The sequence below is a fragment of the Sinocyclocheilus anshuiensis genome, unplaced genomic scaffold (assembly GCF_001515605.1).
Source record: "Sinocyclocheilus anshuiensis isolate Anshui unplaced genomic scaffold, SAMN03320099.WGS_v1.1 scaffold1442, whole genome shotgun sequence".
Lineage (NCBI taxonomy): Eukaryota > Metazoa > Chordata > Actinopteri > Cypriniformes > Cyprinidae > Sinocyclocheilus > Sinocyclocheilus anshuiensis.
Genome location: NW_015558616.1, coordinates 206,460 through 219,328, shown reverse-complemented (window position 1 = coordinate 219,328; position 12,869 = coordinate 206,460). Strand labels below are relative to the sequence as shown.

The 12,869-nt window shown below is 38.9% G+C and overlaps 1 protein-coding gene across 5 annotated transcripts in view; it reads right to left on the bottom strand.

Moving 5' to 3' along the window:
* The window catches only part of LOC107680342 (casein kinase I), a 29,119-nt gene that overhangs the window by 13,520 nt on the left and 2,730 nt on the right, over positions 1 to 12,869 (bottom strand). For 4 of the 5 annotated variants that reach the window (XM_016476195.1, XM_016476197.1, XM_016476196.1 and 1 more), the window contains exons 3-6: positions 7,335 to 7,461; positions 7,150 to 7,248; positions 3,945 to 4,028; positions 818 to 957 (exon numbers count right to left, since the gene is read on the bottom strand). In XM_016476195.1, the coding sequence (XP_016331681.1) occupies positions 818 to 957; positions 3,945 to 4,028; positions 7,150 to 7,248; positions 7,335 to 7,461 (450 nt within the window). The remainder of the gene's footprint in view (positions 1 to 817; positions 958 to 3,944; positions 4,029 to 7,149; positions 7,249 to 7,334; positions 7,462 to 12,869) is intronic. The other variant, XM_016476200.1, reaches the window with a different exon arrangement.

Sequence of the window (12,869 nt, the reverse complement as noted above, 5' to 3'; positions counted from 1 at the left end):
TACTTACAGGCTGTGAGTCAGCATCATAGACTGTATAGGGTCAGCATGCACGCCGAAGAGGAAACAGGGGAACTGAATTCACCGGAACACCGGCATTGTAGGCTACTCTCCCAGGAAATGGTCCTCGTCCTCCGTAAAATGCATTGCACACATCTAAATATTTGGTTTAAACTGTTCTGGAAGTGTTGTAAATAAAACTTAACCACTGATTTCTAGTTGTGTCCTCTTTTGGAAGACCAAACAAAGTAGTTTCGCTTTCACAGCGAAACACAGAGCATCTCCACGACATGGCGGCGGCAACAACAATACTACAGTGATAATCAAAGTTACGCCTTCTTTCTTTGCGTATACATTTGGGCGGTGTTATGCAAATCTTCCCACACAGTGACGTAGACATGTGGGGGGGGCGTGTTTAAACAAGGCGTTTTAAGAGGGCGTGGACGAGTCTTAACTTTCATAAAGAATATCTCTTTGGGTTTGAGACTTTAGTCTTTGCAACTATAGGGATCTTATCGATTCACGAACAGCTTGTAACACGCCAAAGAGAAAGGAAAACTTGAAATCGCATCATATGACCCCTTTAGAAATTAACACTTATTCCGCACGTGTGCATTAAATTAAGTGAAAATAAATTTATAATTTTACAAACAATTTCCACTTTAATTTCAACAGCAAAAATGGTGTTCTTTTGAACTGTCAAAATATTTTTTCAAACCATTACAAATACTACGAACAGAATAATTTGTCTGAAATTTGCAACATGGATTGGAGCACAATGGGCAAAAATGTAATAAATAATTTGAGCAGGAGTGCTCACCTCTGCTCGATGCCCAAGTGTGCGTTGATACTGGCATAGCGAGCTGTGCCTGTGAGATTTTTGTCTTCTCTGTAGGGTATGTGCTGTCGTGTCCTGTTGTCTCGGTATTTCTTGGCCAGACCAAAGTCGATGAGGAACAACTATACAAATAAATTGAAAAGAGAAGCACAAACACAGACATTTCATTTTTAGAACTGACTATAAACAAGAAACACACACACACACACACACACACACACACACTTCAGTCCACAAATTCATTTTTCATTTTCTTCCAACTTCCTCCTGTGAGCTGTCTGACCTATTACCTGGACCTCAGAACAATAACTATACATCCAGCGGCTGTAATCAATGAAGCGATGGGGTCAGAGTCAAAAATGAAGCTTACTGGGAAAGGAAACACACCAAAATATCATTCTCATTAGTGGAAAGCCACTCAGATCCTGTGTCCCACACACACACCTACAGGACTCAGCCCAGCAAAAGCGCCTCACCCAACTGGTTTTTCACTGAGGCAGCAGCCATATTGTAACGTATCCACTCAGCCGCGCCACTGTTTGCTTGACTCAACCAGGGATTTGAAACATATTTCCCTCTTGTCAAGACAATTAGTTACGCCAACCATGCAATTCCACTTCTATTAGGAGGTCAAGTCAGGAGAAAAAGCTACAACCAAAGCTTACTAGAAATTCACAAAAATTGTATGATTTACCTCTTGCTCAATAACTTCTCTTTTAATGTGTGTAAAAACAAAACCCTGGAAAACAACACACTGCAGCAAAGACACCTTTAAAGAGCATCCATCATTGGAAAACAGCTTAGACTTAAATGTATCAAGAACCCACAATCTTTAAAGAGCAGGTCATATGGTATTTTAAAGTGTCCTAATATTGTGTTGGAGTCCTCTACAACAGGTTTAAATGCATCTAAGGCCAGAAAACATTGTAATTTTCTCAGAATATACATTTAATATTAGAGTCATTTGCCAATGATTTCGAAACGATTCGTTCCAAGCAAGTTCGGAGCAAACCCCTCCCTTCCATAAGCCTACTCTGCTCTGATTGGTCAGCTGGCCATTGACAAAGCACCTTTACATAAAACAATAATATAGTGCTCCAATCCGTTTTTAAAATAATGGCATAAAATACAAAAACACTTATGAAAGCGAATCGTGCCCACAGCTAAAGTTTAACACTTAAAACAATAATGGTGGATACGTTAGCCGAGTGCTAACGTGACTAACTGATGAAACAATACAGTTTGTAAACCAAAATATGTCTACTGTAATGTTTGAAGAACGACAGACAAAAGACGCTGTGTCTTAACTTTTAATCAGAACGCAGAACAGCTCTATCAGAGGCGCACCAGCCTAACTAACTCGCTCGTCTCTCCCCCCGCATTAACCCTATAACTGCAGGTGCAGCAAAATAAACAGCAATTTCACAATGTAAGACAGTAATATCGTGCTTTACCTGGAAACCTAAAGCTGCACTATGTATACATCACATATTAGCAAAAAAACTTGATATTTTGAGCACTCAATTCAAAATGTACACATAACGTATCAATCGCACTTACAGGTTGTGGTTCGGACTGCTAAATGCTCTCTCCACTGTGGATAAACGCGCTTGCTTTCTGAAAACACCGGTTTTAGTTTAAGCTTGCAGTTTAGCGATCTCCACTTCAATATTCTATTCTCGTTAAAGTGTAATTCATCAAGTGTTCATTTATGAGAGAGAGAGAGGGGCTGTGTATGTATGAATTACAACTGTTTTGCCGCCTTTCTCTATTAACAGTGAAGCTGTGGCTTTAATTCCTCTAGAAACAACGATGTTATCAGCTCCTTGTTGAGAAAGATAATGTAGCTCTTGAGCGATTAAGCCATTTAGTTGATACAATTGCGGGACAGCGCTAAAAAGTTTGTTCCTGAATGACGACTCATTAAGGCGATTCAGAATCGACTCTCTCTTTTGAGAGACAATATCTTTATTTATCATGCACTTTTTTTGATTAACAACTTTGCAGACTGTTTTCATTTAAGCATAGCTACGTTATAAACTGCAAGAGAGATATTTTTCAAAAACCTGCTCATGAACCATATGACCTGCTCTTTAATGATAAAGAGGAAGCATTAAATAAGAAGTGGTTTTCTGGCCAAACTGATTTAAACATTTTCAAATTATGTAAGCGCCCTTTCTCCTCTGAAATAGCCGGAGGTACAAGTACTTGGCCACCACTGAAAAAACCCACACAAACATTTAATATTTTCCTATTTTCCTATTTTGCTCTGAAGATGACTACAAATAGCTGTGATGCCAACAATCTTTGGCTTCAGGAGCTGAGTACCAAATGTTATATCTTATTTTATTTAGCTGAACTGAACATTTAAATAAAGAGGAGCACATCTCTCAACAACACTACAAGAACATGCAACAATTTAAGCAACAGTTTAAATACCAAGTGTTTAAAAGGTCAACCCGGTCAATACCAGGCCACAATTTTCACGTGGCTTGTTGTGCAATTACTTGCAGGCTAGCAACATTCTGATGGCATGTTCCAAAGTTAGGTGGCTGGTTCGGGGAAAACAAACCTCGGTGACACAAAGTTCTGCTGACAAACTGAAAGATGCGTTCTGCAACAAAAACAAGCACCCAATGCAGTGAAACTAGGCCAATCAAATTATTCTGTCAAAAAGTCCTTTATTAAAAATCAGAGTAGAGCACTGGGCTTTGTCTATCTGCAACAACTCTTTAAATGGAAAGCAGTGAATTCTCATACATCAAATAAGTCAATTCTAGCATCGAAAATAAAGTAAAAAAAAAAAAAATACAAATTAAAATGGTATGTTATGACAGAATAATTTTAGAACTGACTAGGACTGAGAACAATCAGCTACTTCTTCCCGAAGTCCTTCACCCGCCTGTACAGAGATCCCTTCAATCTGGATTAGGAGTTAAATCTCTAGTGCTGTTTAGCATGTGTGTCTGGTTTAATGCCAACAAACGCTAATGGTTATTGTTGAAAATCAAAATTGAAAAAGAACTCCAAAAGGCAAAAATAAATAAAATAAAATCATCAAATCAAAAGAATTTTGGGCGATTATTAGGAGGTGGTTGTGGTTTCAGACCTGGTTTAATCCTGAGAAAGATGGGTCCTGAGAAGAACTAACAGCCAAGCTTCTTTTCCTCTTCCCCACTGGAGATTCTAAACACTGAACAGACAATAGAGGGTGCAGTGCATCAAACAGTATTGCTGACAACCGGAGACGGCCAGCGCAGACAGGCAACACCAAGGCTCAGAAAAAGAACGCGAGGAGGAGCAGAGGGTGGGGAAGAGAAAGCCTAAGGCAATCCTTCATCCACCAGCAAGCGTCCTAGCTCAAACTCAGAGGAGGCTCTGCTAATGGCAGACGTCTTCCCAAAAGCCCAGGCTCAGATACTAGCTGATAGTTGTTTTTTCAGACCATATAATGCAGGGCCCTCATCAGTTCTTGAGCCATAGAGGCAAACTGTACATGGCACCTCTGGCCACCCAACCCAGTGATCTTCCTCTCATCTACACTAATTGTTCCCAAGCCTGATTCTCTTTTTTGACTTTGCCAAGACTTTATCCATAAACATTCAGCAGCATTTAACACTAGCTGTGCCATACAGCATTTAACAGCTAAGCCCACCTTAGCATGGGGCGAACGAGACATGGCACAACTAGGGTTAAAGGGTTAGTTCACCCAAACATTTAAATTAGCCCATAAATTACTCACCCTGAAGTAATACTAGGTGTATATGACTTTCTTCTTTCAGACGAATCCAGTCGGAGTTATATTAAAAATTGTCTTTGATCTTTCAAGCTCTATCGTTGTACTCAGCGGGTGTTGCAGTGCTTCGGTTCAAATGACGTGAAATAAAAAGCACCCTTCCACAAAAAAAAGTGTCTCACACGGCTCTGGGGGGTGAACAAAGGCCTCCTGTAGCGAATCGATGCGTTTTTGTAAGAAAAATATCCATATTCAAAACGTAATAATCACTTGAATCTAGCTTGCGCTCACTGTTTTAAACGGAAGCAGTTCCGGGGGAATGACGTATGAGGTCAGCTTTGCGCATGCGCGGCTCAGAAGTGACGCACACGGAGAGATCAAAACAACGGTCACTACAAATCCTCGTTTTGTACTTCTAATTAAAGAAGAATGTCGGAGGATTTCGATATAAGCCAAGAGGAGACAACTGCTTCTGTGTACAACTGCTGGCGCAAGCTAGATTCAAGTGATTATTACGTTTTGAATATGGATATTTTTCTTACAAAAACGTATCGATTCGCTACAGGAGGCCTTTGTTCACCCCCCGGAACCATGTGAGACACTTTTTTTTGTGAAAGGGTGCTTTTTATTTCACGTCATTTGAACCAAAGCACTGCAACACCCGCTGAGTACAACGATAGAGCTTGAAAGATCAAAGACAATTTTTAATATAACTCCGACTGGATTCGTCTGAAAGAAGAAAGTCATATACACCTAGGATGACTTCAGGGTGAGTAATTTATGGGCTAATTTAAATGTTTGGGTGAACTAACCCTTTAATAAGGGCAAACTCTAAAGGCCATTCACTACAATGGGCACTTGTTTTAATATTAGGCATGAGACGCTTTAAGAACAAATGCAACCAACCAAAACTCAGCCCCACCCCTTTAAAAGTCCTGTGAAGGATAAATATTGCATTTCGTGTTTGACAGATCACTGGACCACCTACAGTAAGGAAGAGGCTAGAATACTTTGGCGTGTAGAGAGGCCAAATCAGGTAGGGATGAAGCTCTGAAGAACAAAACAAAAAAGCATGCAGTTCAAGAGGTGCATGACTTAACCTGCATGTTATTGCAAAAACAGTTTGAGTTTAGTTACAAACGACAAGATGGGACAACTTCGGTGGAAGTGACATTGGAAACTTCAATATAGCAGCCCAGGGTAAAGCAACAAAACAAGCTATTAGTTAACAATGGTGCCGAGCTGAGTACGGTTATCCGCAATGTGACAGAAGAGTGGGGGACTGTCTGATGAGAATATGTCAGACTTGAAGTACGCTGTAAAATGAAGGAATATCTGGACCTGAACTTTCTAAGTAAATCTAGGAAAATACTGCATAAAGCATAAACAATGGCTTCTCAAAAACTTCCATTTTTAAACTGACTCTCATGTGGAACTGATGTCACCTGTTGGCCTCCACCATTCATGGTCAAGACATTCACATGCTTTACTCTTTCTCCAAGTTAAGATTGTTAATCTTGAAAAATGTTTTACTGGGGGCTGGATTAAGAGTGGTAATGATCATATGAGAGATGCAAGCAGAGAGCAATGAATAATGCGAGAGAAAAGGCCTTTTAATTCCTCACTGAAAGAGAGTGGGTTTGCAAAGCAATAGCTAAATCAGATCTTCTCGCTTCACTTCTTAACTACGATTTTTTTCCAGGGTGGATGTCGACAGCTACACATCCAAAAGCAGAGCGTGTGCATCCATAGTTTTAGTGAAAAAGGTGACAATTTCATGTGTATGTATCAAAATAAAAGCTTGAGGCTGGCATTCACACAGACACACAATGGTAAACATATATTCCAGACAGCACTGCCAAAAATGGTAATACAGGCTTCACTGAAGTACCAAAAAGTACCAGAATTTGTAGTGGAAACTGATCTGAACTGTTAGACGACCATCAGAGCTTGCACTTGTAGGTCATGGTTTTATTTTGCACATGATGCTTTAAATTGGCCAAATGTTGCCTGTCTGCAAGGGCTCAAAATTACGAGTTATCTGAAACAAAATACAAATCAGGCAACTTCTGTACATTTGAATAGAGAGAAATAAAAGAGTGCAAAGCACTTCAATGGCTCTTAATCGAAGGGAGAAATAAAAAATAAAAATAAAAAAAATTTAAAAAAAACAACACACAACCACAAGTCACATATCACGCACAAGTTCCATTTGAGGAATGAAAGACATACAATCCATGTCCACATATGTCCACAGCCCAACCGTCAAGTGATACTCGAACCATTGATAAGTTAAGCTGTAAACATTGTGTCTAAGGACTCAATGCGGTTTTAATTCTCTGCTCCTATGATTTCCCACCAAACATTCTTTGTAGAACTCAACCATCCCGAATCAGCAGAGCAACATCAAACAGAACTATCACAGGCTCTCAAGCCAGTGTCTGTCCATGAGAAAGTCTCAATGTAGCAGGAAACCTTAGTGATCTGCAGTCTTATTCGCAGTCAATCCTCCATGTCACTTTTAAATCTTTAAATTGACTCTCTTTCTCACATAAATAGGGAAATGGTGAAAGTTTACCTTATTACAGTGACGGCCAATACCCATTAAAAAGTTGTCTGGCTTGATATCTCTGTGGATGAAATTTTTTGTGTGCACATACTCGATTCTGCTGATCATCTGTAGAAGCAGAACAACCAGGTTAAGATCGTGCCACAGCACCATTAAATGTTTGCTATTAAAAGCCCGAGTTAACCATTCATTACCTGATCTGCAAGCATTAGGACAGTTTTCATTGTGAATCTGCGGGAACAGAAGTTAAAGAGATCCTCCAGACTTGGCCCCAGCAGGTCCATCACTAGGACATTATAGTCCTTTTCTTGGCCATACCACCTGAAAAACAGCATCACATATCGATGAACACCAACAGATGACAACAGGATTGCATGACAATTACAAAAGCATGAAAATGATGAAAGCTATGCCTCTCAAAAAGAGCAGATCCTTTAGATCAATTCAGTGATGCACAATACTGCTCAAGTTTACTAGATGAGATTTTAGCGCAAGCAAATTACAATTAAATTAAAACTAGGTCAACCGATTGCATTTCACCAATACCGATAGCTCTCAGCCTTGACAGCAAACATACTTGACAGCGGAGACTTCAGCCGTTCCAGCAACGGACGCATCCCAGAAAAACTAATCGAGAGGGATTTTTGCCAATAGTTCTGGCAATCGACTATCCGGGCGATTAATCGGCAAAATCGATCAATCGGTCGACATCTAATTAAAACACTATTAAAAATGAACATAGCTGACTAAGTTATATTGAGCCAATAAAGCATGAATCTTATCAGTTAAGGAAAAGTTGGGAGTTACACGGCACACCCTGTGGACAATAGCATCCAATATATCCAGCTTAGTGACATGACTGCATGTAGAGTCTGCAGTAACAACTATAACATGTTCTTTTTTGCCCCTTCAAGACAGACAAAAAAAAAAAAAAAGGAAGAGTATTGAGGCAGTGCTAAATTGTTTATGGTATTCAAAAAATCAACTAGGTGGCTCACAAATATTTCAACTTTGACAACAAGATACACAACTTAGCAGGTGGCGGTTCAAAAGAGTTAGTTTTAGAGTGAACACATTTCTACAGCAGTCGCCAAGCAACCATCATGCTAGAGAGTCTGCTAAACAAAGAGGTATTGAGAAGACACAAGGTGCAGCAGTAGATTAGTGTTTATTCGGTCATCTGTGCCAGCAAACCAACATCTACCATTTCACAGTGACAATAGAAAATGTACTTTGAACCACAAACTGGCTCCTAATCCTTGTGATGGTTATATCGCAGAAGCAATGACATCCATGCTAACTGCTGACATAAAAACAGTGAAAACTGTTTTGTTGATAATCAGTTTTAGGCCTTTTCATGTAAATGTACAATTGTGTAGGTCTTGGTGACACCTCCAAAAATACAAAATCACCAGCAGAAATAAAGAATCAAAGTGGTTAACATTTTCCCATAAGTTAATACCAAAAATACTGTAAATGTATACTATGAACCTAAAGCCCCATTCACACCAAGAACGATAACTATAACGATAACAATATTAGCATCCACACCAGCAAACAATATCGTCTGTTTATTCTAAGCGCACGCACATCTGCCACTTTAAATTCTTGAGCTCGTTACAGCAGGATGGATTCTGATTTGCTGTCAATTTTTTATCGTTCATCAGCTGGAGAAAAATATTTTTAAAAGTGATTACAACGATATAGTTTCTCTTTGTCTTTATCGTTATAGCTGTGGTGTGGACTCTGCTATTCTTTAATATTGAGAACTAGGGTTGTGACGGTGAGGAAATTTTCCCACCGGTTAATCGACGTGTGACAACACCGGTAATACCGGTATCACCGCGGGGGCGGGTCGTTCCCTCTTTTCCTCGCTTTCCTTCGCTTTTAAATAGCTTGTAAAAGCGGTGTGCCCATTTTACTTTCACTTTAAAATAGCGGCAATTCGGAGTAAAGCAATTGTTCGTTTTTAGTTCATTTGAAATTTTCCCTCTTTTCCCTATTCGGCGTAAAGCAATTGTTCGTTTTTAGTTCGTTTGAATTTTCCCTCTTTTCCTCGCTTTCGTGCGCGTTTTACTTTCACTTTTGAATTAGCGGCAGTTAGGCATCAATTGCTTGAAGGCAACAACAAAATACAACGTCAAACTCACTTTAGCGTTTATTAGCAAAACGAGTAAGAAAGCTTGGAGGCACGGCATACACCTTGATGTCAAATAAAATAAATAAATGACACCAAGTTTAAATAAAGTAAAAATCAGCAAACAATGTGGAACCAATTAAATAAGAAACGGATGTTTAAAAAAACTTCCAAAATCACCTTAGATAAACGGCAAAAGTCAACAGGCTTTTCAAAATCCAAAATATTTCCAAACAGGCGCTTTTGCATCTAGTTTCGAAACGAAATCATCCGCGTTTTTAGAACTATATCTTTATCGTTATCTTTATAGTTATCGTCTTTAGTGTGAATGGGCCTTAACCCGAAAAAACTCATGTTTCACAAGTATAAACTCATTCACAATGCTTACAGTGCATATCAACAGTGATCTCTTGCTTACGGAAACTACAGGCCTCTCTGTGGGACACTCATTTCCTCTTTTCAAAGCAAAACTAAGGGGAACGCTGAACAAAACAGTGTAGTTTGCCTGAACATTTTAACTTTAATAAACTGCCTTGTATTTAATCACATAGAGGTATTGGTGTAAATGTATACAGGTGCATCTCAATAAATTAGAATGTCGTGGAATTTCACAATTTGAGTTGAATTACTGAAATAAATGAACTTTTCCACGACATTCTAATTTATTGAGATGCACCTGTATATATTTAAATAAAGTGAGTAGACACTTTCCTGTGATTGAGCTTACATAAAAGACTTTGAAGATCACACAAAGCTCTTTTCTTTCATTAGCAAAGGCAGTGAGTGGTTTTAGGGAGTGTGGGGGAGGGGATCTCGTATGGCAGGTTTTCCAAGATCTAGTAACCAGCCACTGAACCCAGTACTTTTACGCATCTTTTCTACTGGAAACTTCAATTGATTCATTAAACCAGTTCAAGCCAAAGTGGCACAGAAATATGAGAAATGCACAACCAGTTTTTTATCACAAAAAAAAAAAAAGTAGTTTAAGTAGTTAAGACACTTTTTTCTGCATTCAATCCACATAGCTTAAAAGGAGTAGAGTTAATCTAGAAGGGAGTTTAATATGCTATACTGTTTAGTTATAACTAATGGCTGCACCTGGACTTGTCCAAAGTCCCTTTAAGGCAAGTCATGTCACTCGGCAGCCATCTTTGAAACGCCTCTCGGGCATGCAAGTGCAGCTCCTATCTCTTTGAATGGGGAAACATCAAATTCTCCAAAACTGTTCACTAAGCTTACGATTAAATTTCATATTTGAAATCACCAATGAAATCTGACAACAACGGTATCATAAATGTTGTTTATTTTGCTCAATTAGCGTTATAAAAAGCTTATTTCTTAGGCTAGACCAGCCAGTGCGTATGCGCAGTCCTAAGCGCACGTCTCAGAACGCTGACTGTTTCTATAGAAACCGGGACTTCTAACGGCAGCTGCAGTGACGCGATGACTTTACTGATTAGCGATTGGCTCTTTTGCGCAGAAGGCGGGGCTTCGTTCGATAGAGCGGCCATATTGAGCATTGCATTTTTCCCCATTTAAAACTATACGAGTGACACGTCTTGGGTATTCTAAAGTCTTTGACTTGTCCTTAAAGTGTTTGATAAATCCATCCATCCATGACAGGGGTTACCCAACTCTTAACTGCAGAGGGTTAAATAACTAACTAAGGTCTAACAGTTCAGATTTCTAATCATCCAAGCTGCTATTCAGCATGAGATGCCATAGAAATGGACACCCAAATGCTATCTGTAATGGCAGTTCATTGATGGCAAAGGCAGGGCATTCGTATTCATACAATTACCTAGGGAAATCTTCTGACAGCTGGATTAGTTTACTAAATGATATACTACGATCAACAAAGGAATTAGAAACTAATGAGCAACAAAAATCATGGCTGATGAAGCACTTATGTTGACTTTAGGAAAAGAAGCAGTTAAGAGCAAACAATTTGGTTTGAAATGTTGCAAGAAATTTGGTGCGGTCACATTTACCACTGTCTGGTGAAATTTCGCAGGCAAATTCCAGTCATTTCAACAGAAATACAAGCCATCAGGAATTTCACGCGAGGACGAAACAGTTCCATACGCAGGTTGGGCTCAGGTTGGTCATGTGACTCATTATTGTGAAATAAATTAAATATTAATATAATAATATAAATATAATATATATATTAATAGAAGCAAAGTTTAATAGAATTATTCACTAAATCAATATAGTGTTACAGATCATGTTATTTGTCCCATGTAGTAGCCAGACCATTTTTGTGCCAGCAAGTAATGCCAGCCTTTTCCATCATATAGCCTACCACCACAAGTATATTTTAGACCTGTGGAAAACACTGAGATAAGTAAAAGAATTTGTAATAAACCAAGCTGCTATTTCTTATTGATTTGACATCTGCGGCAAAGTTAATTTTTAATACATAATTACCACAGTAATTCGGGTAGACAGAGCCAAGAGTGGAGGTTTATAAGAATAAAAAATAAAAAAAAAACTGAAAGCAGATAAAGACTTCTGTCAGGTCGCCAGGCTAATTAAAAATGAACATATCTGAAATATTTATTTTTGTTTCAATTTTACAGTTTAGATCTGCAATGAAAACAACATGTGAAAGTTCAGGGTTGGTAACCTCTTCACAGCAAACTACCATGTAACTTTTATCCGAAGTTATTTCCACACCCTTGTTAACGGATCAGAGCGTTCACACTGCATGCGATTGCAGTCCGGCAGTGTGCTCCAGGAGCGGTGCATCTGCAGCAGTCATGCTGCGATCGTTTCCGCACGGAGTCTAGCATTATTCGTGGTAAAAATTAACATGGATTGACACGGAAATTTAGTAATTACACCATAAATGCATATAATTAAAGTCTACTGTTTCACAGTCAACACATGGCTTTTTGGCTAGATTTAAAACAAGGAAAATTGCACTTTTAGATAAACAACGCAATAATAGATGGCACTCTAGTGGTGGTAGTTAAACAAAGTTATATTTATCGAGTTTAAACGTGAATATATGTCTATGAAAGATTGTATTACTGTACTGTGATAAAAGAGAATCACAATGCTGAAAAAGCATTTTCAGAAACAACGTTTGGATTTGAAATCAAAATAATGGATAAATGTTGTGTTTGTGGTAAACAGCCACGGATCAGGAGCGGACTACAAACACGTCCTGTGCGAAAGCAAAATGAGTCCATGCTGCTTCTGCACCACATACACATAGGCTGTATACGTTATGACTGTAAAGCATGTCTGTGTGTCAAAATCGTGATTAAAATCGAAATCGCAAAATTGATCAAGAAATCGCGTTAAGTTTTTTTTGTCCATATCGCACAGCCCTACTGCACACCATCAATAGTTTATTTAAAGGGGTCATATGACATTGCTAAAAACAACATTATGTTATGTATTTGGTGTAATGCAATGTGTTTATGCGGTTTAAGGTTAAAAAAACACATTATTTTCCACATACCGCACATTGTTGGTCCTCTCTGCCCTGCCTTTCTGAAACGCATCGATTTTTACAAAGCTCATCGGTCTGAAAAGTGAGGTGTGCTCTGATTGGCCAGCTATCCAGTGCGTTGTGATTGGC